The 22,169-nt window shown below is 34.8% G+C and overlaps 6 protein-coding genes and 1 pseudogene across 9 annotated transcripts; 5 read left to right on the top strand and 2 right to left on the bottom strand.

The window, feature by feature from the left end:
- The first annotated feature begins 13 nt into the window (after window positions 1-13).
- On the top strand, window positions 14-4,268 carry cra-1 (N-terminal acetyltransferase B complex subunit NAA25 homolog). Its single transcript, NM_066093.7, has 20 exons — window positions 14-143; window positions 197-282; window positions 330-458; window positions 506-612; window positions 666-762; window positions 814-1,112; window positions 1,194-1,289; window positions 1,340-1,580; window positions 1,628-1,726; window positions 1,778-1,900; window positions 1,954-2,032; window positions 2,081-2,191; window positions 2,240-2,409; window positions 2,465-2,560; window positions 2,606-2,723; window positions 2,782-2,891; window positions 2,940-3,294; window positions 3,339-3,568; window positions 3,609-3,779; window positions 3,853-4,268. The coding sequence occupies exons 1-20, from the start codon at window positions 92-94 to the stop codon at window positions 3,958-3,960; spliced, it is 2,877 nt and encodes a 958-aa protein (NP_498494.2). The 5' UTR covers window positions 14-91; the 3' UTR covers window positions 3,961-4,268.
- Window positions 4,269-5,505: 1,237 nt separating this feature from the next.
- On the top strand, window positions 5,506-8,500 carry sma-3 (Dwarfin sma-3). The gene is made up of 12 exons (NM_066092.5): window positions 5,506-5,649; window positions 6,108-6,199; window positions 6,326-6,400; window positions 6,450-6,538; window positions 6,597-6,661; window positions 6,779-6,864; window positions 6,912-7,007; window positions 7,052-7,110; window positions 7,433-7,685; window positions 7,748-7,828; window positions 7,921-8,001; window positions 8,318-8,500. The coding sequence occupies exons 1-12, from the start codon at window positions 5,511-5,513 to the stop codon at window positions 8,381-8,383; spliced, it is 1,182 nt and encodes a 393-aa protein (NP_498493.1). The 5' UTR covers window positions 5,506-5,510; the 3' UTR covers window positions 8,384-8,500.
- Window positions 8,501-8,687: 187 nt separating this feature from the next.
- Window positions 8,688-9,611, bottom strand: clec-159 (annotated as a pseudogene). The gene is made up of 4 exons: window positions 9,566-9,611; window positions 9,426-9,517; window positions 8,896-9,230; window positions 8,688-8,850 (listed from the first exon to the last, which is right to left on the bottom strand). Coding segments are annotated over exons 1-4 (636 nt in total).
- Window positions 9,612-9,891: 280 nt separating this feature from the next.
- clec-158 (C-type lectin domain-containing protein 158) lies at window positions 9,892-10,729 on the top strand. The gene is made up of 4 exons (NM_066090.4): window positions 9,892-9,948; window positions 9,995-10,086; window positions 10,140-10,474; window positions 10,519-10,729. The coding sequence occupies exons 1-4, from the start codon at window positions 9,903-9,905 to the stop codon at window positions 10,679-10,681; spliced, it is 636 nt and encodes a 211-aa protein (NP_498491.1). The 5' UTR covers window positions 9,892-9,902; the 3' UTR covers window positions 10,682-10,729.
- A 1,935-nt stretch (window positions 10,730-12,664) lies between these two features.
- Window positions 12,665-16,373, top strand: zak-1 (Mitogen-activated protein kinase kinase kinase zak-1; the record flags this gene model as incomplete). 3 transcript variants are annotated; one of them, NM_001379779.2, is made up of 12 exons in its annotated part: window positions 12,665-13,086; window positions 13,417-13,601; window positions 13,658-13,849; window positions 14,094-14,187; window positions 14,234-14,311; window positions 14,400-14,580; window positions 14,637-14,863; window positions 14,923-15,144; window positions 15,189-15,317; window positions 15,365-15,550; window positions 15,800-16,006; window positions 16,055-16,368. In NM_001379779.2, the coding sequence occupies 10 exons, from the start codon at window positions 13,665-13,667 to the stop codon at window positions 16,172-16,174; spliced, it is 1,629 nt and encodes a 542-aa protein (NP_001367792.1). The 3 variants fall into 3 exon arrangements, with proteins under 3 accessions (NP_001367792.1, NP_001379904.1, NP_001367790.1); NM_001379778.1 differs by having other exon boundaries at window positions 12,670-13,086; window positions 16,055-16,174; NM_001392131.1 differs by having other exon boundaries at window positions 12,665-13,100; window positions 14,094-14,580; window positions 16,055-16,373.
- On the bottom strand, window positions 16,344-18,220 carry srv-1 (Serpentine receptor class V-1). Its single transcript, NM_066088.8, has 6 exons — window positions 18,051-18,220; window positions 17,723-17,999; window positions 17,185-17,325; window positions 16,992-17,074; window positions 16,651-16,882; window positions 16,344-16,605 (listed from the first exon to the last, which is right to left on the bottom strand). The coding sequence occupies exons 1-6, from the start codon at window positions 18,161-18,163 to the stop codon at window positions 16,525-16,527; spliced, it is 927 nt and encodes a 308-aa protein (NP_498489.2). The 5' UTR covers window positions 18,164-18,220; the 3' UTR covers window positions 16,344-16,524.
- Window positions 18,221-20,414: 2,194 nt separating this feature from the next.
- Window positions 20,415-22,147, top strand: spe-21 (Palmitoyltransferase). Its single transcript, NM_066087.5, has 6 exons — window positions 20,415-20,649; window positions 20,992-21,108; window positions 21,334-21,438; window positions 21,481-21,558; window positions 21,738-21,830; window positions 21,960-22,147. The coding sequence occupies exons 1-6, from the start codon at window positions 20,419-20,421 to the stop codon at window positions 22,068-22,070; spliced, it is 735 nt and encodes a 244-aa protein (NP_498488.2). The 5' UTR covers window positions 20,415-20,418; the 3' UTR covers window positions 22,071-22,147.
- The last annotated feature ends 22 nt before the right edge of the window (window positions 22,148-22,169 follow it).

The following is a 22,169-nucleotide window of genomic DNA, read 5'->3' as shown; positions in this document are numbered from 1 at the left end:
GCTAATCTCACCCATTTTTCACACATTTCCTATCATTTTCAGATAATTTGTTCATTTTTCGCAGGGAATATCGGTCTCCACGGGTTAAACAATGTCGAAGGCGGAATTAGCCGTTCTGGAGAGACGTCTCCGTCCGATATATGGTAAGGAAAACGATCCTAAACTCCTAGAAACGTACAGCCCTTTTTGTTTTCAGATAGTCTGGACAGCCAACAGTTCAAAAAGGCTTTGTCAGATTGTGATAAGGTTCTCAAGAAGCACCCAAATACCAGTGCGGCTAAGGTTCTCTTATTCCTTGGAATAGTAGCATGAAAATTCAAATTTTATAGGTATTGAAAGCTTTGACACTTATACGGCTCGAAAAATTAGCAGACGCAACTGAGATTTTGGAAGCATTAGATGTTCCAGGAGCGCATCACGATGAACTTACTCTTCAAGCGTTTGTTCATTGCTACAGGGTACATGATTATCAGCAAAGTTTAAATACAAATTGTTTCAAATTCAGGACAGCAACCAGCATATGAAAGTGGTTACTCTCTATGAGAGAATCATCCAGGTTGATCCCTCCGAGCATAATCTCACGCAACTCTTCATGGCATACTCCAGAGAAAAGTATTCGAGTTTATATATTGGATTTTCGAATTAATGAAATAGTCAAATTTCAGAATGTACAAGGAACAACAAAAAATAGGAATGCGCCTCTATAAGGATTTCGGAAATGCTCCGTACTATTTTTGGAGCGTCATGTCATTAATTATGCAGGTTACTAGATTTAACATACATTTTGAAATTTTTTTAAAAGTAAAAATTCAGGCTCAAGAGAATCCAGAGTTAGGAAAGAAAATGCTTCTCCCTTTGGCAGACAAAATGTGCCAAACACAAGTAGAAAAATCCGGATATACAGAAGGATCGTCTGCTGAGCTCGATTTACAGCTGCTCATCCTAGAAGGACAGGAAAAATGGAAGGAATGTGCTGCATTCCTTGACAGACCTCAAGCTTCTGTTCTTCCAATGGCTCCGTATAACTTGGTGGAAAAGGGAATGGACTTTTTGATGAAAGATAAACAATATAAACGAGTTGATCAATTGGCAATGGAAGCAGTTACGAAAATGTATTTTTTTCAAATTTCGTTGAATTAATTTTTTAAAAGCTGTCAACGAATTTTAAGTTGTCGAAAACACTATTTTTTCAGGCCTGATAACTGGAATCTTTGGAAGATAATCACCGAGTCGACAATCTGCCAAATTGAACAATGTCTCGAATCGGATAACAAAGAAAATATCGAATTGTAGGTTTATCCGACTGTAAGCTTAACATTTCACCTTCTTGATATTTCAGAGCTCATAATTTCGTGAAAAGACTCGGATTGCTAATCGAAAAAGTTCAAAAACAAGTCGGATATAAATCTCGTGCTCCATTTATTGCTACGTTTTTCGCCTATAAACAGATAGGGAAATTGACAAAACAAATTCCTGACATGGATGATATGACATCAATTTTCGGAGAACAAGTTGATAAAATGCTCGAATACGCGAAGAACTTTTACAAGAAGCCCGTTTGCTTTGCAGATCTTCAAATGGTGAGAAAATCTGTAATTTAAAAATGGTGTTCTTAGTTTCTTCTTAGTTCTTCTGTGACTTAACAAGCGAGCAAAAGAGCAACTTTCTGAAAGGAATCGATTTATGGATTGGTGAAGTTTCTGCAAAAGATGATGTGGAAGGAGATGTGAGTATTAATGAATTAAATTAATTGTTTGTCAAATAAAATTTTCTGTAGGAGTCAAAAGTGTGGGCTATCATTCTAACAGAACGCTGTCGTCGAGCTCTTGGAGAATATGAAAAAATGGATGCTGCAGGTCATAGATCTCTATTCCAGCAATGCATTGCACAAATCGCCGCGGTACGTTTTTCAGTGAAAAAAAGTTATTTGAAGAAAAATCGCTGAATTTTCAGCCTGAAAGAACAGAACACGCTCAAGGTGTTCTCTGCAATTTGACGGTTTCTCATCTTTGGGACGCTTATCGCAAAGAAAGTAAGTGGATTTGAAATAATATTTGCATTAAATACACAAAATTAACAGATGATCTTACAAAGTTCTACGAAATGATCTTGCTCCTTGAATTCGTGGCCGCCTCCAATAAAACCGACCCAATGTGCAAGCTTGCATTGATTAGAGCATATTCTGCCCTTTGTCAGTTAGAAAATATATTAAACTGAAGTTTTATCGCTCACTTTTCAGGCGCCACCGGAAGGATTTCAGCTCTCGTGAAGACGCTCGACATAAAAGTAATTCAAATGGATACACTTGGTCATTTGACATTCCCAGTTTATGAAACTTCTGGAAGATTCAACCTTGCCATCATTCAAAACACTCAATTATCTTTGATGTACGAGCAAGCAGAGAAAGAGGTTCGATTTTTTAAAAAGTCGAGAGAATTTGAATGACAACCCAGTATTTTTTTAGATTCAAGATTGCATCGCGCAAGCTTATAGAAATGGAAAATTCTCTGCAATTCCTCGAATGACTGCTGCCAGCAAACACATGAAACTTTCCGCACAGGTATGGTTATAGGTATTGAAAATCTAGAATAAGTTTATTTTCCAGAAAACTGCCTGCGACGTCATGAACCGTTATCTCTCATCTCTGTTCGTTCTCGACGACGTGGACCAAATCACAGTAACACTTTGGGGAGATGAGGATCCGATCGGTGAGAAACGCATCGGTTAGCTATACATCAAATCGATGTTTCTTATTACTGTTTTGAATGACGAATTTTTCAGATTGGAAGCAGTTGATTGACACTCGAGACTTCAATGCCATCCCGTACACGGAAACTGAGGAATATGAAGCTCTTTTAGATGACATGAAAAAGCGTACATTCAAGGAATTGGTAGGTTCATTTCTCTTCAGCTGCTGCAATAAAATTTTTTATTTCTAGATCGACATTTCGGAACTTCGTAGTACATTATGCCGTGCTCTTGGAGCAGTTGGTCGTGTTACTCATGAAAATATGGAACCTCGCCTTGCTCGTCTTCAACTCAAAATGACTGTTATGGAATTCAAGCAACATCTGGAATATTGTTGTAGAGAATATCCATCATTCCTGATTCCATCGAAACTTGCTCAATCCCCAGCTCCACATCACTTGTCTCAATGGGTTCATTCGGGAGGCCTTCAAATGGTACTGGAGTATCTGGAGGCCGCTGTCAAACTTGTCGACATTTTAGATTCTGGAGAGCACCCCGAAAAGTCTCTTGTTGGAACTAGAACGGAAATGGCAACTAAACTTATTAGTATGTTTTTGTTGTAAAAATTTGAATCATGTTTTTAAATTTAGAACTCATCGAGATTCCGCCAAAACGTAAGGAAGGGGAGAAGCTACCTCCGTTTTGGATTGTAGATCCAATAATCAAGTCATCAAGAGCACTTCAAACAATTGCTGCTATACAAGTTGTGCTCCGGCTCATTGAGAAAGTTGTGCTGAAATTGGTAAAAAATGTTCCAACAGCTGTTCCCGAACCCGTTGGGAAAGGAAAAGGAAAGAAAGACAAGAAAGCTGCTGAAGAGGTAAATTTATCAACAAAAAACTCTTGTATGTAAATTTCAGGCAATGACAAAAGCTCTCGACGAATGCAAGGCTGTCGTCTTTCTCGAACATATAAGAGCGATGCACGTTGAACTCCGATCCGCTGGAAACTTCCTTCATACCTATCTTGGACAAATGCTGGCACTTGAAGATGAGTACATCCCGAGTAACATTGGAGAAGATCTTGGAGGGGTACGTTAGATATATGATATATTTATACATATATGTAGAGTTTAAACCTAATTTCAACACCTAAATATTTCAGGCTAAAGCTGCATTAGAAGGTATGCATAATCCAGTTGCTTCTCGCCTTCAAAGATCTTTTCTCAATACATGTGAAGATATGCACACAACTATCAAATTAAGATTCTAATTTTTTTGTTTCAGAATATTTAGACGTTGTTTTTTGTTCATCTAGGCTCCTTATTTTTTAGGCTCCTTATTTATTAATTTGTTCTTTTTTTTTTCAAATTTGTAGTAGCTCCCCGAATTGTTTGTCCCCATCTCTAAACATAATCATTTGAGTTCATCATCGTTGGATCTCTACAGATCAATCTTTCGCCTTTTCTTTCTTCCCCCGATGACGTTTTTCTTCCTCCAAAATACCGATTTCAACTGTTTTTATTTCGCCCTCTCACTATGTTCATGTTTTTGAAAGAATAAATTGCTCTCTGACTTTTTTTTTTTTTCTTGCTAACTGTGTCCCCAACCATCCTTTGTCCCCTGTTCCCTCTTCATTCTATTTCAACGAGCGGTCACCGATGTGACCAATAAGCGCAAAGGCACTAAGAAATTGGGAAAATTGAGAGAGGGTTGCGCCATGAAGAGACGCAAAGATTAACACAAGGGCACATTTACCTTTATTCTACCTACATCTATCCCCCAACACAACGGACACTATTTTATATCGGTTGCAGGGCGTGGGGAAAGGTCACCACCAACACTGCCCCAGTCTGATGTGATTCCATCCGGGTTTCGCAAATACTTTTTCAATTTCACGTTATTCAACATTTTTATGATAGAAATTCATTTTGAGCAAATGACATAAACAACATGAGATCATAGTGACAATGTTTTCAAATCCATATATTTTTTCGAGATGATTAAAGGTGGAGTAGTGCCAGTGGGGAAAGTGTTAAAAACTATTCCTATGGTGCCAAAAAGACCGAATATCATAATTAAACCTTTCAAAATTTTTTTTGAAATTTTTTATTTTATGTCAAAGAGTGGCAACTATTATATGTGTATTTAAACAAAATTCCCACTGGCGCTACAGTACTCTGCCTTTAAATGGAGTATTGCCAGTGGGAATTTCTACTCGAAAAGTCCATGAACGAATATCATAATAAAAACTTCGATTAAAAAAAAAAGTTTTGAATAGTTTTAGTAAAGTGACAAATTTTCGTGAAATCTGGAATTTTTTGGACAATTCACTACAATGTTGAAATAGAAATATTCGAAAAATAATTAAAATGTAATATATATGGAAATCTTCTCTGATCAGAAAAGAAAATAACATTTTGGCATTCTTCCAAAATGTGAGAACTTGCCACGTTTTGTCTGGAACATCCCTCATCCCAACTCAAATTGTTCAATTAAAAAGAACGGTGTCATGTCATGAAAAAAGAATTTAAAAGTGCAAACAAAAGAACGATTCATTTTTGTTTTCTTTGTGTTCATCTTCATTTTCTCAGTCTCTCTTTACCTCCTCCGCCTTCCCTGTTATCACTTATCATCTCATCATTTCCTTTACTCAAACATTCACTTTTAGCCTTGTTTCTCTCTTTCTCTCATTCATTTTCCGCTCAGTTTACCCACTTTTTTTGTTTCTGTTACCTGTTACTATTTCTTATCGCGCAAAACAAAAATCGATAATAATTATTGAATTAGTTTTTTTGAAATGAGAGCAAAATTTCAGTCAAAATGAACGGATTACTGCATATGCATGGTCCAGCTGTCAAAAAGCTTTTAGGTTGGAAAATTGGAGAAGACGAAGAAAAATGGTGTGAGAAGGCTGTTGAGGCATTGGTGAAAAAATTAAAAAAGAAAAATAATGGATGTGGTTAGTCAAATATATTTTTTAAAGGAATTTATAATAATTTAGGGAGGGACATTTCTGAAAAAGGGTCTCGACGCGCTTATGAAAGTTTCAAAACTATTTTTGTGATTACCTTTAAATTTACAGTAGAAATATTTGAGCCTCCTTCCTCTTAGTCTAATTTTTCTTACGATTTCTTATGATTTTCATTTTTTTTAACTTGCAAAAAACTATAAAAACAGTAAGAAGAAAGCACCAAAAAACAAACTTAACATTTTCGAATGTATTCGAAAATACTATTGGCGCGGCGAGACCCATCCGAATGTTAAGCATATTGTTACGGATACAATATAATATTATGATTAACATTTTCCGATGACCCTTTTCGATTCATGAATCAAAGTGCACCTTATTTATAAGTTAGATCATAAATATTAAAAAAAAAGAAATTCAACCGATCCATTTCAAATTCTAAATTCCAGGAACCCTCGAAGATCTGGAATGTGTTCTAGCAAACCCATGTACAAACTCAAGATGCATTACGATAGCAAAAAGTTTAGACGGTCGGTTACAGGTATGTGGCGCCGTTGTGGTTGCTTAACGTAAATTTGTTCGCTAATCAGACAACTGTGATAACTTTCAAAAATAACACTTTGGTTTGAAATAACGACTTTTTGACGCCAAACTTCCGGCTTTTCAGGTATCCCATAAGAAAGGTCTTCCACATGTGATTTACTGTCGAGTATGGCGGTGGCCGGATATAAGTTCTCCTCATGTAAGTTAATTGGATATATTAATTTGAAATTTTTGAATGTTCATTTCAGGAATTACGTTCAATTGATACATGCTCCTACCCATATGAATCTAGTTCCAAAACCATGTACATCTGCATTAATCCATATCACTATCAGAGGTTTGTTCTGAAAGTTGTTTAAAATTGGAATACATTTCAAAAATGAATAAAATTCCAGATTATCACGACCACAAGGCTTAAATTCTTCAATGCCATCACCACAACCAATATCATCTCCAAACAGTAAGCGTTGGATCTAAAAATTGTTTAAACATATCAGAATCTTCTATTAAAAAAAAACAACTAAACTCTCTTTAAAATTCTCTAGGGAAATTAAATGAAAAATACATAAAATTGCAGCTATCTGGCAGTCTAGTGGAAGCTCAACGGCATCTTGTGCAAGCTCGCCGAGCCCGTCGGTTTTTTCAGAAGATGGAGGAGAAGTGGTTAGTTTTTTTGCAATACACATTTTTGCAAAAATTATAATTTTCAGCAAGTTCACCAGCGACCTCCACCGTTCCGTCATCCCAAATCCTGGGCCCAAATTACGTATTTTGAGTTGAATTCGAGAGTTGGAGAAGTTTTTAAAGTGAGGTTTTGATTTTTCAAAACAAAACAAAATTGGAGTTTCAGCTAGTGAATCTGAGCATTACAGTCGACGGATATACTAATCCATCAAATTCAAATACAAGGTAAGATTTTGAAAGACATTCGAAAGTAGAAATAAATTGATTTTAAAAGTGAAAAAACCAAAAAATAATTAGTTTTTTTCGATTTCGGTCGGACTTCTAAAAAATGTTCTTACAAAATATAAATATTATTAGTTTGATTTAAATTTCCTCCATTAATACGGTATAATACATATCTTCTCTATAATATTATCATAGTTATTAAAAAGTGGACACTTCGAGTTAATTAACGTGAAAATTGCTGATTCGAAGCTTTAACTTCGAGAAGTTCTGAATAATAATAATTCTTACCGGTTTCTTTATTAAAATAATCCGGAAATTTCAGAATATGTCTTGGACAATTAACCAATGTGAATCGAAATGGAACAATTGAGAACACACGGATGCATATTGGAAAAGGAATTCAGCTTGATAATAAAGAAGATCAAATGCATATTATGATTACAAATAACTCTGATATGCCAGTTTTTGTGCAATCCAAAAATACGAATCTCATGATGAACATGCCACTGGTCAAAGTCTGCCGAATACCACCGCACAGTCAATTATGCGTTTTTGAGTTTAATTTATTTTTTCAAGTGAGGTTTTTAAAATTTAAAATTATTTTCATGCTATTCTTCAACAATTGTCAAAAATTAAGATGTTGGAACAGTCGTGCAACGATAGCGATGGATTGAATGAACTCTCCAAACACTGTTTTATTCGTATTTCTTTTGTAAAGGTTTGTTCTAAATGTTTGAATTCCTTGTAGATTTATACTTGTTAAATTTATCGTGAGATTTTCAAATGAAACTTCGATAAACAAATTTTCAGGGCTGGGGAGAAGATTATCCACGTCAAGACGTCACATCCACGCCTTGCTGGCTTGAACTTCGGCTCAATGTGCCACTGGCTGTAAGTTTTTTTGAGAAGGAATCGTATCTGGAAATTTATCAAATTATCAAAAATATTCTATAAAATTTTTGTACATTTTGTAAATATCATCCAAAATTAAGCCATATTTCTATTTTGGGTACTTTTCCGATTTCTGCCCCCCCAATTTTTTAAGTTCAATATTTCAATTTCAATTCTCACGTGAATGTTTATTTCAATACTAAATAACAAAAAAGTTAACGTTTCATTAATGAATATATCGAAAACATTTTGGGGGCAGAAATCGGAAAAGTACCCTATTTTGTTTGAGTTTTCTGTGAAAATGAAATATTTTCAGTATATCGATCAAAAAATGAAGCAAACTCCAAGGACGAACTTGATGGAACCAAATTCAATGACATAATGATTTGTTAAAAACGCTTTCCTTCTCGCAACCACCTGAATTCAGAATTTACCTACTCTAATGATGATACTTGTAACATGTTTTACATTTGCTGGTTCTTTTTAATTATGAAGATTTCTTTTAATGTTGTCATGTTCTTCGAACATTTACTTAACGAAATTCTCAGAATGATTTCGCAGTTTTTTTCGGTCACGACAAAAACGCCCCCTAATTCTTGGGATTTTTAATTGTTTACTCTGAAAATATGCTCGAAAATTTTGAGCAAATGATTATTTATAACAAATCCAATACGTAAAATTAACTATTAGATCCATTCTGGGAAACGTCCACAGACAGCTCCATAGTTCCAGAGATCGGATGCACCTTCATTTTCTGGATGCTTTACATAGTTGCAGAAGACGTCATTGATCAGCTCACTGCGAGCAGGGAATTGAGAAATTGAGAGTTGAAGGCAAGATTCAATGCTTCTGGAAATCATATTTAAAAAAAAACAACTTGCAACTGTAACTAACTTTTCAAAGATGGTCTGTCCTGGTTCAGTTGCAGACCAGCTTTTCCACATGAAAGTATTATCAGTATGCTTCTCATCAGTAGTGAAACCAGATGATGAATTCCTGCATTCTACAGTAGCCAAAACGGTTTTATCTGTAGTCTCGCAGTTCTTCAAACGATGTCCATCGACAATCATTGATCCACGATCCAATTTCTTTGCAGTAAGGAAATCACGAAGAACAGTGGAAAGTTTGGTACGCTCATCAAAATTTTCAAATGATGTCAGGATTGATCCATCTTTCTCACAAACTTTTTTGGCTTGATTTGGAGAGATGAGAGTATCAGACAAAATTGCCTGAAAAACATTATAGAAAAGAGGCAAGGGGCAGCAATTGAAAAATGTTTTTAGATTTTTAGAGCTCATTCTGACCCTCTTTTCTTTTTGAAGAAGAACCCTAAATTGATTTTGAGCAAGATTGGTCTATCAGAAATCATTTCTTAAAAAATAAATAATTCGGAATATACCAGGAATTCAAAAAAAGTAGGATACCTTAACACGTCACATCCCAGTCATCGAGTTCTTGGGGGTTGGAGTTCTTTTGAATGACATATATCCATCTGGACATCTCATGTTGCAGTCAGCTGAAATAGTTTTTTCTCAGAAAAATATGTTTAAAGAAGTGGTCTTACCTGCTACGAGAGCTACAAAAAGAGCTGAAAGGATTAGTTTCTGCATGTTCAGAATACTAGAAAGTTATGAATTTTTTGAAGTTGCATATCAGTATTTATACTCTTCTCTGCAGTGCTCAATATAACAATTAAGTTTCTAAAATTATTTCTGCAAACTTATGGGTGAGAACTCAAAATGATACTTTACCAATCTTATGGAAAATACAGTGAACTTTGGGATATTTTCCAATTATTGATGGGAAACTTTAAAATTTGCATCTTCCTTTTCTCACCTGCAAAGGAGTATAAATAGTTCTCTAAATAGTCGTAAAATTCATACTTTCCTGGTATTCAGAGAATGCAGAAATTTATTCTTTCAGCGTTTGTTGTGGCTCTCGTTGCAGGTTAAGCTTGCTTAAAGACTTTCTTTCCTGAAAAGTATAATTTCAGCCGACTGTGCCCTGAAATGTCCAGATGGCTACTTTTCATTCAAAAGAGCTCCATCAGCCAAGAACTCGATGACTGGATTGTGGTGTGTCAAGGTAATACACTTGTTTACAATCTATCATTTTTATGTGCAACATTTTATTTTCAGGCAATTTTGTCTGACACTCTTATCTCACCAAATCAAGCCAAACAAGTTTGTGAAAAAGATGGATCAATCCTGACATCATTTGAGAATCTTGATGAGCGTACCAAACTTGCCACTGTTCTTCGTGATTTCCTTTCTGCCAAGAAATTGGATCGTGGAGGAATGATTGTTGATGGACATCGTTTGAAGAACTGCGAGACTGACGATAGAACTGTTTTGAATGCCGAACCATGCAGAAACTCATCCACTGGGTTTACTACTGATGAGAAGCACACTGATAATACATTCATGTGGAAGAGCTGGGCTGATACTGAACCAGGACAATCCATCTTTGAGAAGTTAGTTGCATTTAGAATGCCAATAGTTAATATATGACTTTCAGACAAATCGAATCTTGCCTCCAACTCGCAATTTCTCAATTCAAATCCCGCACTGAACTGATCAATGACGTCTTCTGTAACTATGTAAAGCATCCACAAAATGAAGGTGCTTACGATCTCTGGAACTATGGAGCTGTCTGTGGACGTTTGCCAGAATGGAACTAAATTTTAATTACACGGATTCATACCTTTTTGAAGTAAATATCTAATTTCTCGATTTTTTTAAAGAACTTGACTAATCTTAAAAACGTGATTGCTCGTAAATCAGCCACAACTTCGATCCTGCTTTGTCTTTACATTAGGAGGAATTCGGTGGCGTGAGGTTATTTTTTATAAATTAAAAGTGAAAAGATCAACAAACGTGTCTGCTATCAAATTGGAATCATGGAAATCATCCAATTGCGAGTTATCCAGTGCTACGTAGACCTCCTTATCCAGTGTTTCTTACACCTCCTTATCCAGCACTACTGACACCTCCTTCCCGTACCAATTTTGATGTCCTTCCTACCTTCACCTACAGACTAAGACGATGCCTAAAAATTAGACCCACTCTTGAACCATCCATTTCGGATATACTGATTCCGCCTGTTTACCAGCATCCTGACATTTCACTGTACCGGAGTTGCTGATTATGTGCCATACGTCCGACATCTGAGCATCTGGAACGTATAGGATGCTGCCACTCGCATCTTCTCGAGACTTGAGCGATTTGAGAGCTCAGCTCCATCTTCGGTAAATGTGAGCTTGTGCCGAGCCCACCATTTCGTGAAGGAAGTTCTTCTGGGGTTTCTTTCGGAACACGAAAATGTGCCCGTATATCCTCACGGATTCAGCTAATCCTCGACACATGGTCCCTCGGTGTTCACATCATCCAATTGCGAGTTATCCAGTGCTACGTAGACCTCCTTATCCAGTGTTTCTTACACCTCCTTATCCAGTACTACTGACAGTAATGATTGGTGTACTTACACGGAATTTCAACTGACAATACTCCACCTTCAAGTTCTGTGATCCTGCAAAAAGTTCAGTGTCAACTTCACCGCATAAAATTTGCATTTCAACTCTTTTTCTCCCAATATCAAACTATTTTCTCATCAAATAATCGGTTATCATTGTCTGTCTCTCCCTAACTTTAAAATACTTTCTCCTTCTCATGTCTCTCTCACTCTCCATCCCGACGGGAAGGTTTGATGATGCATGGGAAGGGGGTACTCTTTTCTTCGATTCGATTTGTTCTTGTTTTCTCTAAACTCTCTCATTCTGATTTACTATCTTGTTCATTTGAAAGTATGTCTAGGAACCACGAGGAAAACAAGAGGAAAACAAAGAACAAGGAGTATAAGTGCATGGTTTTTCTTTTTCTTCTTTGCTTTTTGCAGTCGAGCTGAATTTTTAATCGTTCTCCTCTGTCAATCGAGGCTGCCAATTGTTGACTTATTTGTTTCTCTAGGTCTCAAATGTCTACTCCCACACAATTATTCTAGTTTTGACCAATGCTTTTTACGAAATCTTTCACAATTAAACTGTATTCTATGACCTTTTTCTTGAAACATCAAAGATCAGTTTCAAAGTTTACAAATAGTTTTTTTGTGTAATTCAAGTTGGAAGATTATTGAGAAGATACTCAAATGTTTTAATTTGACAATATATAACACTATTTTTTTGCAATGTTTTGATACATATTTTTCACAAAAAAAAGATTTTCAAAAGATATAGTTCTGCAGATGCTCCAAAACTTTGCTTCAACTTAACATACTCCTATCGCCCATTTTTAATTTCATTTTTTTGCAAATTGTTTATTTAGAAGTTAGTCAGATCAGCAAAATTATCAGATTGAGAATAGAAATTAGATTATGAAATATACCAAAAAGGCGCCATTTTCCCGGAAACGTTGCTTTCGTTTCTTGCTTGACACTTTTTCTATGTATTTTACAAATTCAGCACCGATAGGCACCCCGGCACATTTAATTCACGTTAGGCTTTTTAGGCATGCAGGTATTTCTTGCCTGAAAGTTTTTCTACTTTTTCTGAAAATTTGTATCTCACTGAAGTAATTGAAAAATTCAGTCTGTAAAATATACGTTCTCTATGCCTTAAGAGATATCCGAAAAAAAAAAACAAACTGTTTCTCAGTTTTCAAAATTTTCCAGAAGATGTCAACTCCAACATCAAATGAATCGACATCCTCTTCATCAAACAATTCCGATCAACGTGTGCTCTTTCCAGATATTCAAAGAGATGATATTCAAGTTGGAGATCATATAGGAGTAGGCACATTTGGAGCCGTTTTCAGTGGAAATTGGACACTTCCAGATGGTAGTCAACGAACAATTGCACTGAAAAAAGTTTTTGTGTTGGAAAAAGAAGCAGAGATTTTATCGAAAATTCGACATAAGAATATAATTCAGTTTTATGGAATTTGTAAAGCAACTGGAAATGATTTTTTCATTGTGACAGAGTATGCTGAAAAAGGAAGTCTTTATGATTTTATACATTCGGAAGAATCTCAAAGTTTTGCCTCATCATCTGGTGGAAACTCATTTGATGTCGTTGTTAAGTGGGCGTCTCAGGTGGGAATATTTTTGTGAGTTTTTAATTCATAAATAGGAGAATTTCTAATAATAATAGTAATTTGAAAATGTAAAAATTGTAGGTTTCGTGGCTTACTACAAATAATTTTAAAAACCTTTTGTTTTGATTAGAGTTTGTTCAATTTGGAACATAGGATAAATAAAGTTATTAAATTTAGACAAAAAAGTAAATGTACATTTTAGCAATAGGCGTGAATCAAGTCGCCAAATGTTGATAAAACTTTTTGTAGGGCTAGTAGGGCTAGATTAAAATCAGTATTTTTTTAAAGAAAATACAAAAAATAAAACCTTCAACATTTAAATATTCAGATCGCAAGTGGTATTCAATATCTCCACTACGACGCAGTTGACACCATTATTCATAGAGATTTGAAATCGAAAAATGTCGTTCTTGATAAAAACCTTGTGTGTAAAATTTGCGATTTTGGAACTTCCAAGGATCTCACACATTCTTGCACAGCACCGTCGTGGGGTGGAACGGCCGCTTGGATGAGGTAAGTTTTCAAATTTTCACAACTACTAGAGATAGCAGAAAATATTAAAACTTTAGCCCCGAGATGATACTACAATCAGAAGGTCTAACTACTGCAACAGATGTTTGGAGTTATGGAGTTGTTCTTTGGGAAATTCTATCAAAAGAAGTACCGTATAAAGACTACTCAGAGTTTCGAATATTCACAATGATCACTCAATCTGGAATTACATTGGCAATACCCCCATCGTGTCCAGCTCCATTAAAACAGTGAGTTTAGTTTTTTTTTTTAAATATCAATTAAATTGAAGTTTTCTTTTAAGAATATAGGAAAAATCAACCATAAAACACTCTTATGCGTACTTTAATTGAGTAAATTGAATTTGAAACTCTAATGTTACCAGTAGAATATTCAAATTTCAATTTGCTGCGCAAATTATCATTGAACTTTGTGAAAGGTTTTGGCATTCTGATTATTCAAATAAACTTCTAAATTTATGATAATTTCTTTTAGATTAATGAGTAATTGTTGGAAGATGACACCGAAAGATCGAGCTAACATGCGCCAAATTCAAGGTGAACTCAACAGACTCGCTGGAAATCAAAAAGTCAGGGTTTCTAAGTTAAGCTTATCAAGTGTATAACTTAATTTAGGTAATGGACGAATGTGAAAAGTTTATGGGATTGGAAGATTGGAAAACTGAAATCGAGAAACAAGAAAAAAATGTTGAGGTATTTATGATCATCGAAAAAATTTATTCATTTTGAAATGTTTCAAAAATATATCATTGGATTTCGAACAGTTCCAATTTTTTTGTAGAAAATGAGAAAGGATCTCGAAAAAAGGCGTGAGCAACTAGAAATCCGCGAGAAAGCCCTTAAACAACGAATGAAAGTCGAGCAAGCAGTCTTGGATTCGGCACGTCATCCACCAGAGGATGTACATCAATGGAGTGAGCATCACACTTCTCATTGGGTTGAAACTGTTCTTGGCAGAGTTGGTAAGCAAACATTTATAGTTTAAAATCATAAATTCTATACTTTGGAAACTTTTCAGCAAACGATAAAAAGTTTTTGGACAGAGTGAATGCGGCGGTCTTCAGAAATCGGATAACTGGCGCTCGACTTTTGGGAATGACACAGAATGATTTAGAACATCTCGGCGTTCACAAAGTTGGATCTAGAATAGAATTAATGAAAATGATAAGAAAATTGGCGGATACTCAGAAGGCTTTGCATAATTTCCCAACTTTGGAGCAAGCAAAAAGGATTGAAATGACATTGGTGAGCCTGACTTTTTCAAAAAAAAAAAAACCAAAAAACTCGCAAACCTTTTGTTTCAGAAAACTGAAAAGGAAGCTGCTGGACAACTTGCCAATGATGTTGATATAGTGATTATAGTTGGGATGTACGTAAGAAAAATGAACGCAACACGACGAAAATTCAAATTCTACGCGGATTCGGATTGGATTGATGATACTGATATTCCAGCAAAATCAAAGTCAAAACATGCGTCATCACTTATCAAGACAGTTTGCTTTTCAGTTCTTGATGAAAACACAAAGGTTTCTAAAATATCAAATAAATAAAAAAAAGCAGTATTTTTCAGAAGCCAATCAATGAGCCAGCATGCTCAATATCTAGTGGAATGACAACAAATCCAGATTGGATTACTGTAGATACGGAGGATGATGTTAAGATTAGAGTTATCGTTAGTGTATACTACGCAGACATTGTGGTAACTTCTATCATGAAATAAAAACCAAAATAAAATCCAATATTCAGACTCAACCAAGAAATACAGAAGTCATAAAAGTTGTGACATCACTAGAAGAGAGTAAGATACTTGAAGAACGCCATGTCCATTTACGTCTCCGTAGAAGCTCAAGTAGCGCTTCAATATCAACACCTTCCCCAGTTATTGCTCCAGTTTATCATCCATTCGGTCATTTAAATAATGGATTCCATCATGTAAGTATCAATCATGTGAACTCGTTTGTGCTATCATTTAACAGTGTAGATCTACTTTGAATTTACGCATTTACCTTTTTGAAAAAGGTGTGGTATTTAACAGAAATACTATATAATACATAGTAAAAGTGGAAATTTCTCAGTTTTTGCCTACAATAACTTTGACAGTCGATAAAAAAGTTACTACAGGTTTTCCATACTGACATTGAGAGATAACTAAAAATTAACTAAAACAAATAACTATTTTAGACCACGAGCTCCCCTCAACTTCGAGGATTTTGGCATAGAAAACAGACTGGAATGAACAGACACGGACTTACTGAAACAGAATTGAGCAGCTTACAAGAACAATTACGAACTCCTTCCCCAGATAAGAAGGTTGTAGATGAAAATGTGATTATTCATGTTCCAAAATTAACTCGCAGACGGAGAACTACTACAACCAACTCTGAAGATGTACGTTTTAAAAAAGTTTCTTAACAATCAATATCATAAAACTATCAGACTGAGAAATCCGACACAAATAATAAGACGCCTGAATCTCAAGCACGCCGAGTTCATGTACACGGTGGAAAGGATAAATGGAACTGGAAAAAGGGAAAATCTCGGCCCAAATTTACCTGATTCAGTAAGAAAAGAATTTGAAGTTTGAACGGGTTCAACACTCATCAATTAGATTCTTCTGGTTTGTATTCCAATCTTGATCAAGATCTTCCTTTTTTAATTATATTTTCATTAAAGTTACTTCAGCCAAATTCAATTTGTGATAACGCTTAATGACAACGCTTAATTTAAAATAAATTATTTATCATACACAAGAAAAGCAAAGAGATCGCTCGCAAAATATGAGTTGTTTAAAACAAAAAATAGAATGGAATTTGTTTTCGAAGAGCTTTAGAGGCAGTTGGATAATTATGATGGTTGAGCAGAAATAAGCTGATTTGAACAAAAAGCAGGGAAAAAATAAAGTACTGCTAAACAGCCTGAAGCAGTGAATTATGGTTTTTTGTGCTGACTCCTTGATAAGAGAAGACTCCCAGATGTCGAGTGAACGCCTATAATTTTGAAAGATAGAAATTATATTAATTGAATAAATTTACCTTTCTAATTGGTCGATTTAGAGCCAATAGTACCAATGCACTAGAATTACACAGTACATCATTTACAACAAACCACATGGTACGGTAGACCCATGCATCAGGAGGCGGAGTCAATGCAGAAAGCAGGGAACAAACTCCAAGAGCAAGATAGCAAATGAAAATTATGAAAGCGGAGAGAGCTAGACGAAGTGCAAGTTCTCCGGGTTTTCTAACGACCACATGGGTGTGCACTCTGAAAATTAGAACGTTTGAATAAGAGAGCATTACTAAAGTGTAAAATATACATATACATAAGGCATTTTGTACCCATATTTGCGTAATCCCGGATTTAAAACGATTACCTAATAAAAATAGCTCCATAAAGTAACAAAACAATCAAATTAATCAGAATTCCATCCACCATCGCCATTGCCAGAAAATAGTTCTGAAAAGTTGAAATGGGTGCAAAGATCAAGAACATAAAATATATATTAAAAATCAAGCATTGGACAACGATAAGAAGTGAGCACAAAATTACCATTTGTGGTGACATACCTTATGGAAACGAGCATCACTTGCTGCAAATATAACTGAACCAGAATTATGGGAGAATAGGAATTTGAAATCGGTTGAGAATAGTGGAGCCATGAAGAATAGTGGTGTTATCCATTGAATAAGAAGTAACGTTTTTGTTACCTGAACAGAAAAGGAAATAGTGATTCGAAGTTTTTAAAATGGTAAAACTGTAAAATTGATGTTTTGCAGGATATTGATTTTTTTCAAAAACTAATCTATAGTAAGTTTAAGTATGTATATAAAGTTTTAGTTTTACGATCATAAAGTAAAGATTTTACAAAGGCAGATTGTAATGTATGCGTTATTCGAAAAGTTCCAAGCAAACTTGTTTTGGTAATTTAGTACCGTCAAAATGTTTAAACATTCAACAAAAACTAATTTTTTTCAATGGAAACCACGAAAAAGAAGTTGTGGGCCTATACACAGTAAGCACAGTAACCCTCCTGATCTTGCCTCAATCTATTCTCAAGGCGTGGAGTTTAACGTTTTTCGAAATTAATGTTACAAAAAAGCTTACTTTAGGTGTCCACCACTGTTGTCGATGTTTGATTGGATAATGTACTGCTGTAAATCTATTCACAGCAATAAATATTATCCCAAAGGCTTGTGCATGTCCCAAATATTGCATTCCAGCAATGGGGACCACGGACCAGTTCTCCTTATAAAAAGTGCTCGGAAAAACTCCAAATGACGGAAATTTGAAGAAAAATGTCGAGAATAATTCCATCAGAATATCGGCAATCGAAAGATGAATACATAATCGGAAGAATGGAGTGTTGTATGGTGGACGATTTCTGAAAATTGGAAAAATAATTAAATTTAAAGAAAACAATTTCAGATACTACCTTTCGACGAATAGAATGTAGACAAAAAGAATATTGATTGGCAGACAAACGAGTGAAATTGCAGTCGAGACATACTCGATGGTGATTGCCACGTCAAGAAACGCAATCGTCATCAGGCCTCCGGAAGAGGCTGCCAACGGCGTCTCGTCCAACAGACGATATTTTTGGTTCTGAAAAATACATTTAAAAGGATATGGCAAAGCTTGAAATTTTTTTTAGAGGAAATTAGAAAGTTACAATTTGATATAAATAACTATATGAATAACTGCATACTTTTCTAATTTGTCTCGCTTTTTTCCAGTCACATGGTCATATAAAAAATTAACAAATAAATTGAAATCAATTGTGAAAAATTAAATATATACGATAACTGTAAATAATCTTAAAATACTTCCGGTTTTAATATCATATATATAATTTCACTCAAAACGTTTCTCAATACAACCTAAAACTGGTGACAAATTATACTCACAAAATGTATTAAAACATATTTCCTCTGTTAATTTTGCTTGTACGAAATAAAATCTAAAAATAGCAACAAAAATCTTTTCATTTAAATGTCAAAAGCAACTGAACAAAACTCGGTACATTTCTTGATTAAAATTCAATAAATATAAAAAATAATTATCTGCCAACAATTGATCAATTTTTGATAAAAGTTGTATAGTTTGTGTTGAAAAAAAGAATCACAAAAATGTTTAAAAATTTTTTGAATTCAAATTAATATTTTACAACGATTGTGTTCTGTTTATCAATTTTTCCTTCATTAAAAATGATAATACAATGCAAATAAAATACAGAAAGTAAACTATTCTGGCGCCTCGGACAGCCGGAAAAGGTTTCGAAATGCTTCTAAAAATTCGCGAAATGTGCGGGTGCAAAAGTCCGCGAAAATCGATGATTATCACTTATCAACTGCCCATACATTTCGTCTTCTCTGGAAAGAACTGAAGCCGGTGACGTACTTGATTGGCAACCCGGAAAACGTGTGTCCACGTGAGAGATGATGAGAGCCCAGAGAAATAGACTATGACTGAAAATGATAATACGACAGGTTGTATGATTACGAGTCACAGAATTGAATAAATTTCGAAGGGAAATATGAAAACCGCTGTGTGACTCGGAAGTTGATAGAGAAGTCGAGATGTTCGATGCAAAAATAGAAAAAAGAATGATAGGCATTTCCTAGAAAACAGTTCAAAAATCAAAGTTCGTTTGATTAGGGGTGATACGATGTATATAATATTTCCAAACCTAACCCATACAATGTTAGACATCAAACCCCATGGGCAATAAAACCCATAATGTTATGGCGTCGCAGAAAAATAAACAGTTAAATTTTGAAGATTGCCAAATGATTCATTTATAGAACTACGAGCATTTATATATGTACATCTGGAAATTATTATGTCATACATTTTTTTACCCAAAAACTGCGATAGCGTTCTGTTGTACTGTAATAGATGCAATTGGCAAAACCGAAAAAGCACCCTGAAGACTGTTCACCAGCTTTTGGAAACTAATAGTAAAAGGTTTGGCAATAAGCCGTATGAATGGCCTATTTACTAATCTAAATTTATACATCAATTGAATAAATGTGATACAATTTGAAACACGATGTTCGTATGTCTTCTTCATTTTCCTATTTGTTTATCACAATGTGATTCAAAAATTATGTTCCTGACGTAAGCAATTGCTGTCGAATTTGTGTTAACCTATGAACAGTGACTTTTGTGTAGTGGAAGATAAAAAGTTTACGCCCTGAAAGTTACGAAAAGGAAAAAAAATGTCTTCATTAAAATGTTTTTAAAAGTATGTTGTAAAAATAAATAAAAAACATTTCAAAAATTTCAACATTTTTGTTAAAATTTCTGCAGCTGCTCTTAATAATCTGAGCTATCAATCTATTGCATTTATGTCATTAACACATTGAAAAAGATGATTATATGATATAGGTTGTTGTAAGCACACTTTTATTAGTCAAAGCTACATTGTAGACGATGCAAAATGGTAGCACATTTGAACAGTTCCATGTTTCATAAGACTACCAGAAAAAGTCTATACAGAAGTCAGATTGGAAGTTCGAGGCTGTATCAAGAAGATAGGAAAGAGTAGTGAAGCAAATTTTAAATCAATGTTTTTGCAAACACTGTCGACAATTTGCATAACATCACAATCAACGTAAATGCTGAATTTCAGAAGAGTAGATTGCAGGTCTACAGGCAAATGTGCCTGATGACGTGCTTGCAAAAAATGCCTGCCTGACTTTAAAAATCCGTAAATAAACGTGTTCAGCAAAACCCGAAACGTGAGATAAATCACGTGATTGTTAGTTTCTCTCGAATTTCTTATTATCTGATTTTGCCGAATGTGGTTGGAACGCACAAAGTGGGTGCTTGCAAACATCGGATGGCCGATTGCATTCACGTTCTGGTATCAAATCATAGTGGTACTGTACGCAGCTGATGGAACCATCAGTCAATGGGCTCTTTACTACTTTCACTTTCTATGGATTATCATCGTCTGCTCCTATTTTTCGGCATCGTTCACGCCACCGACAAAATGTCGAGATGTTGAGAAGGTGGAACATTGTGATAAGGTTAGTTGGTTTGATGATAATGAACTCACTGATTTAATGATAAAAGTTGTTGAATCCTATTTTTGGAAACAAACTTTTTAATGTCTTTACTGTAAAGCAAGGAATTTTTATGAATATAAATAATAATAACAAGGAAGAATGGGAAAAACATAGAAAAGTCAAAAACATATGCAGTTTTACTTTCTCCCAGTAAATTCTCTGTAAATTTCAGTCAATTATGTTCGTGAGCAGTTGCCAGTAGTAATTCACGTGAATCAAATGTGTTTTGAATCTGTAAACATGTTGTCAGAAAAACCAATGTTTTACAAATGTACTTTTTCGTTGAAAGTTTGATTATTTCAGGAAATAAAGGAAGACGTTTGCCAGCTCTGCAACTACCGTAAGCCTCCACGTTGGCATCATTGTCGGAGGTGCAATCTATGTGTTCATCGCATGGATCATCACTGTCCTATTCTGCAGGTTTGTTGGAATGAAAGGATTTTGAAATATGAGTGATAGTACTGCAGCTTGCGGAAGTTCCAATTTTTTAGAAACTAAAAGCGCGCAGGTTAACTTACATTTTCATTGACCGTTCATGTTTCAAATTATAGAAGTTGAACTATTCTAACAATTCGTACTCAAAAATGTATCTGAAAATTTGGAAAACGGATTTTTTTGTGTAAAATTTCAAAAAAAAACTTTTAGTTGTGCATCCACAGTGGCAATCACAAATATTTTCTACTCTTCCTAGTTTGGCCTCTACAACTTGCAATTTTCACAATTTGGCATGGTTATTACGACTTTTGGAAAGTGAGAAAAAGACAATGGTGTTGAAATTATTGTTGTGTTTAGACGATAAGAAGCGTTTATACTGCCGAAATTTTAAGCACTTCCGAACAATTGAAGGGAACGGGAGTATCAAATGCACTGGTAAGAAAATAATGCTAATATTTGAACATTATGAGTAATCAAAGTTTAGAGTTATCTATATAATTTTTTCAAATATCATATTATTTCCGAAGTGTGACTGAACAGCTTGAAAACCTTTTCCTTTAAAAGTCAGAATTGATATTTTTTTGAAGAAAAACAAGTAATGTTTTTCTTTTCAGATGGTTGGAATTGCAGCTCTGTATCTTCTTAAAAATCAACTTCCAAATCTAATGCGAAATCAGACGTTAATTGAGGAATCAAGGGAGAATACGGTATTTTAACTTTTGTTCTCTAGCTTTATACCACTGAAAGCGTCTTTGTGGACCATTGAAATATTACAGCCAAACATTTTGCAGTAACTTGATCAAAATTTGACACGCTACAGTATTTGAAATTTTCAGAGTTACAACCTCGGGTCGTGGCAGGAAAATGTGAAATCAGTAATGGGTGCATGGACTATTGCATGGTTACCTTTTTCAGTTACCAAATCTCGCGAAAAGAAATTCGAATAATTGTTATGTCATCATTTTATTTTATTGTATAGATTCAAATCAAAAATTCTCTGAAATTTACGTGTTCAATAAATCATATCATATTTCACATTTTGTAGT

Source organism: Caenorhabditis elegans, chromosome III, assembly GCF_000002985.6.
Source record: "Caenorhabditis elegans chromosome III".
NCBI classification, from domain to species: domain Eukaryota; kingdom Metazoa; phylum Nematoda; class Chromadorea; order Rhabditida; family Rhabditidae; genus Caenorhabditis; species Caenorhabditis elegans.
Note: the sequence above shows the minus strand (reverse complement) of the source record. Positions and strands in the feature narration are given on the sequence as shown.

What these genes read in the sequence shown, in the direction of transcription:
- clec-158 (NM_066090.4), top strand. Translation starts at nt 9,903, where the DNA reads ATGCAGAAATTTATTCTTTCAGCGTTTGTTGTGGCTCTCGTTGCAG. An exon ending in CTGGATTGTGGTGTGTCAAG is followed by an intron (nt 10,087 to 10,139) that starts GTAATACACTTG and finishes TTTTATTTTCAG; the next exon opens with GCAATTTTGTCTGACACTCT. An exon ending in GGACAATCCATCTTTGAGAA is followed by an intron (nt 10,475 to 10,518) that starts GTTAGTTGCATT and finishes TATGACTTTCAG; the next exon opens with ACAAATCGAATCTTGCCTCC.
- srv-1 (NM_066088.8), bottom strand. Translation starts at nt 18,163, where the DNA reads ATGACGATTGCGTTTCTTGACGTGGCAATCACCATCGAGTATGTCTCG. An exon ending in TATGGAGCTATTTTTATTAG is followed by an intron (nt 16,883 to 16,991) that starts GTAATCGTTTTA and finishes TCTAATTTTCAG; the next exon opens with AGTGCACACCCATGTGGTCG. An exon ending in TAAATCGACCAATTAGAAAG is followed by an intron (nt 16,606 to 16,650) that starts GTAAATTTATTC and finishes TCAAAATTATAG; the next exon opens with GCGTTCACTCGACATCTGGG.
- sma-3 (NM_066092.5), top strand. Translation starts at nt 5,511, where the DNA reads ATGAACGGATTACTGCATATGCATGGTCCAGCTGTCAAAAAGCTTTTA. An exon ending in CCATCAAATTCAAATACAAG is followed by an intron (nt 7,111 to 7,432) that starts GTAAGATTTTGA and finishes CGGAAATTTCAG; the next exon opens with AATATGTCTTGGACAATTAA. An exon ending in TTCGTATTTCTTTTGTAAAG is followed by an intron (nt 7,829 to 7,920) that starts GTTTGTTCTAAA and finishes ACAAATTTTCAG; the next exon opens with GGCTGGGGAGAAGATTATCC.
- spe-21 (NM_066087.5), top strand. Translation starts at nt 20,419, where the DNA reads ATGTGGTTGGAACGCACAAAGTGGGTGCTTGCAAACATCGGATGGCCG. An exon ending in AGGTGGAACATTGTGATAAG is followed by an intron (nt 20,650 to 20,991) that starts GTTAGTTGGTTT and finishes TGATTATTTCAG; the next exon opens with GAAATAAAGGAAGACGTTTG. An exon ending in ATCACTGTCCTATTCTGCAG is followed by an intron (nt 21,109 to 21,333) that starts GTTTGTTGGAAT and finishes AAAAACTTTTAG; the next exon opens with TTGTGCATCCACAGTGGCAA.
- cra-1 (NM_066093.7), top strand. Translation starts at nt 92, where the DNA reads ATGTCGAAGGCGGAATTAGCCGTTCTGGAGAGACGTCTCCGTCCGATA. An exon ending in ACGTCTCCGTCCGATATATG is followed by an intron (nt 144 to 196) that starts GTAAGGAAAACG and finishes TTTTGTTTTCAG; the next exon opens with ATAGTCTGGACAGCCAACAG. An exon ending in AACAAAGAAAATATCGAATT is followed by an intron (nt 1,290 to 1,339) that starts GTAGGTTTATCC and finishes TTGATATTTCAG; the next exon opens with AGCTCATAATTTCGTGAAAA.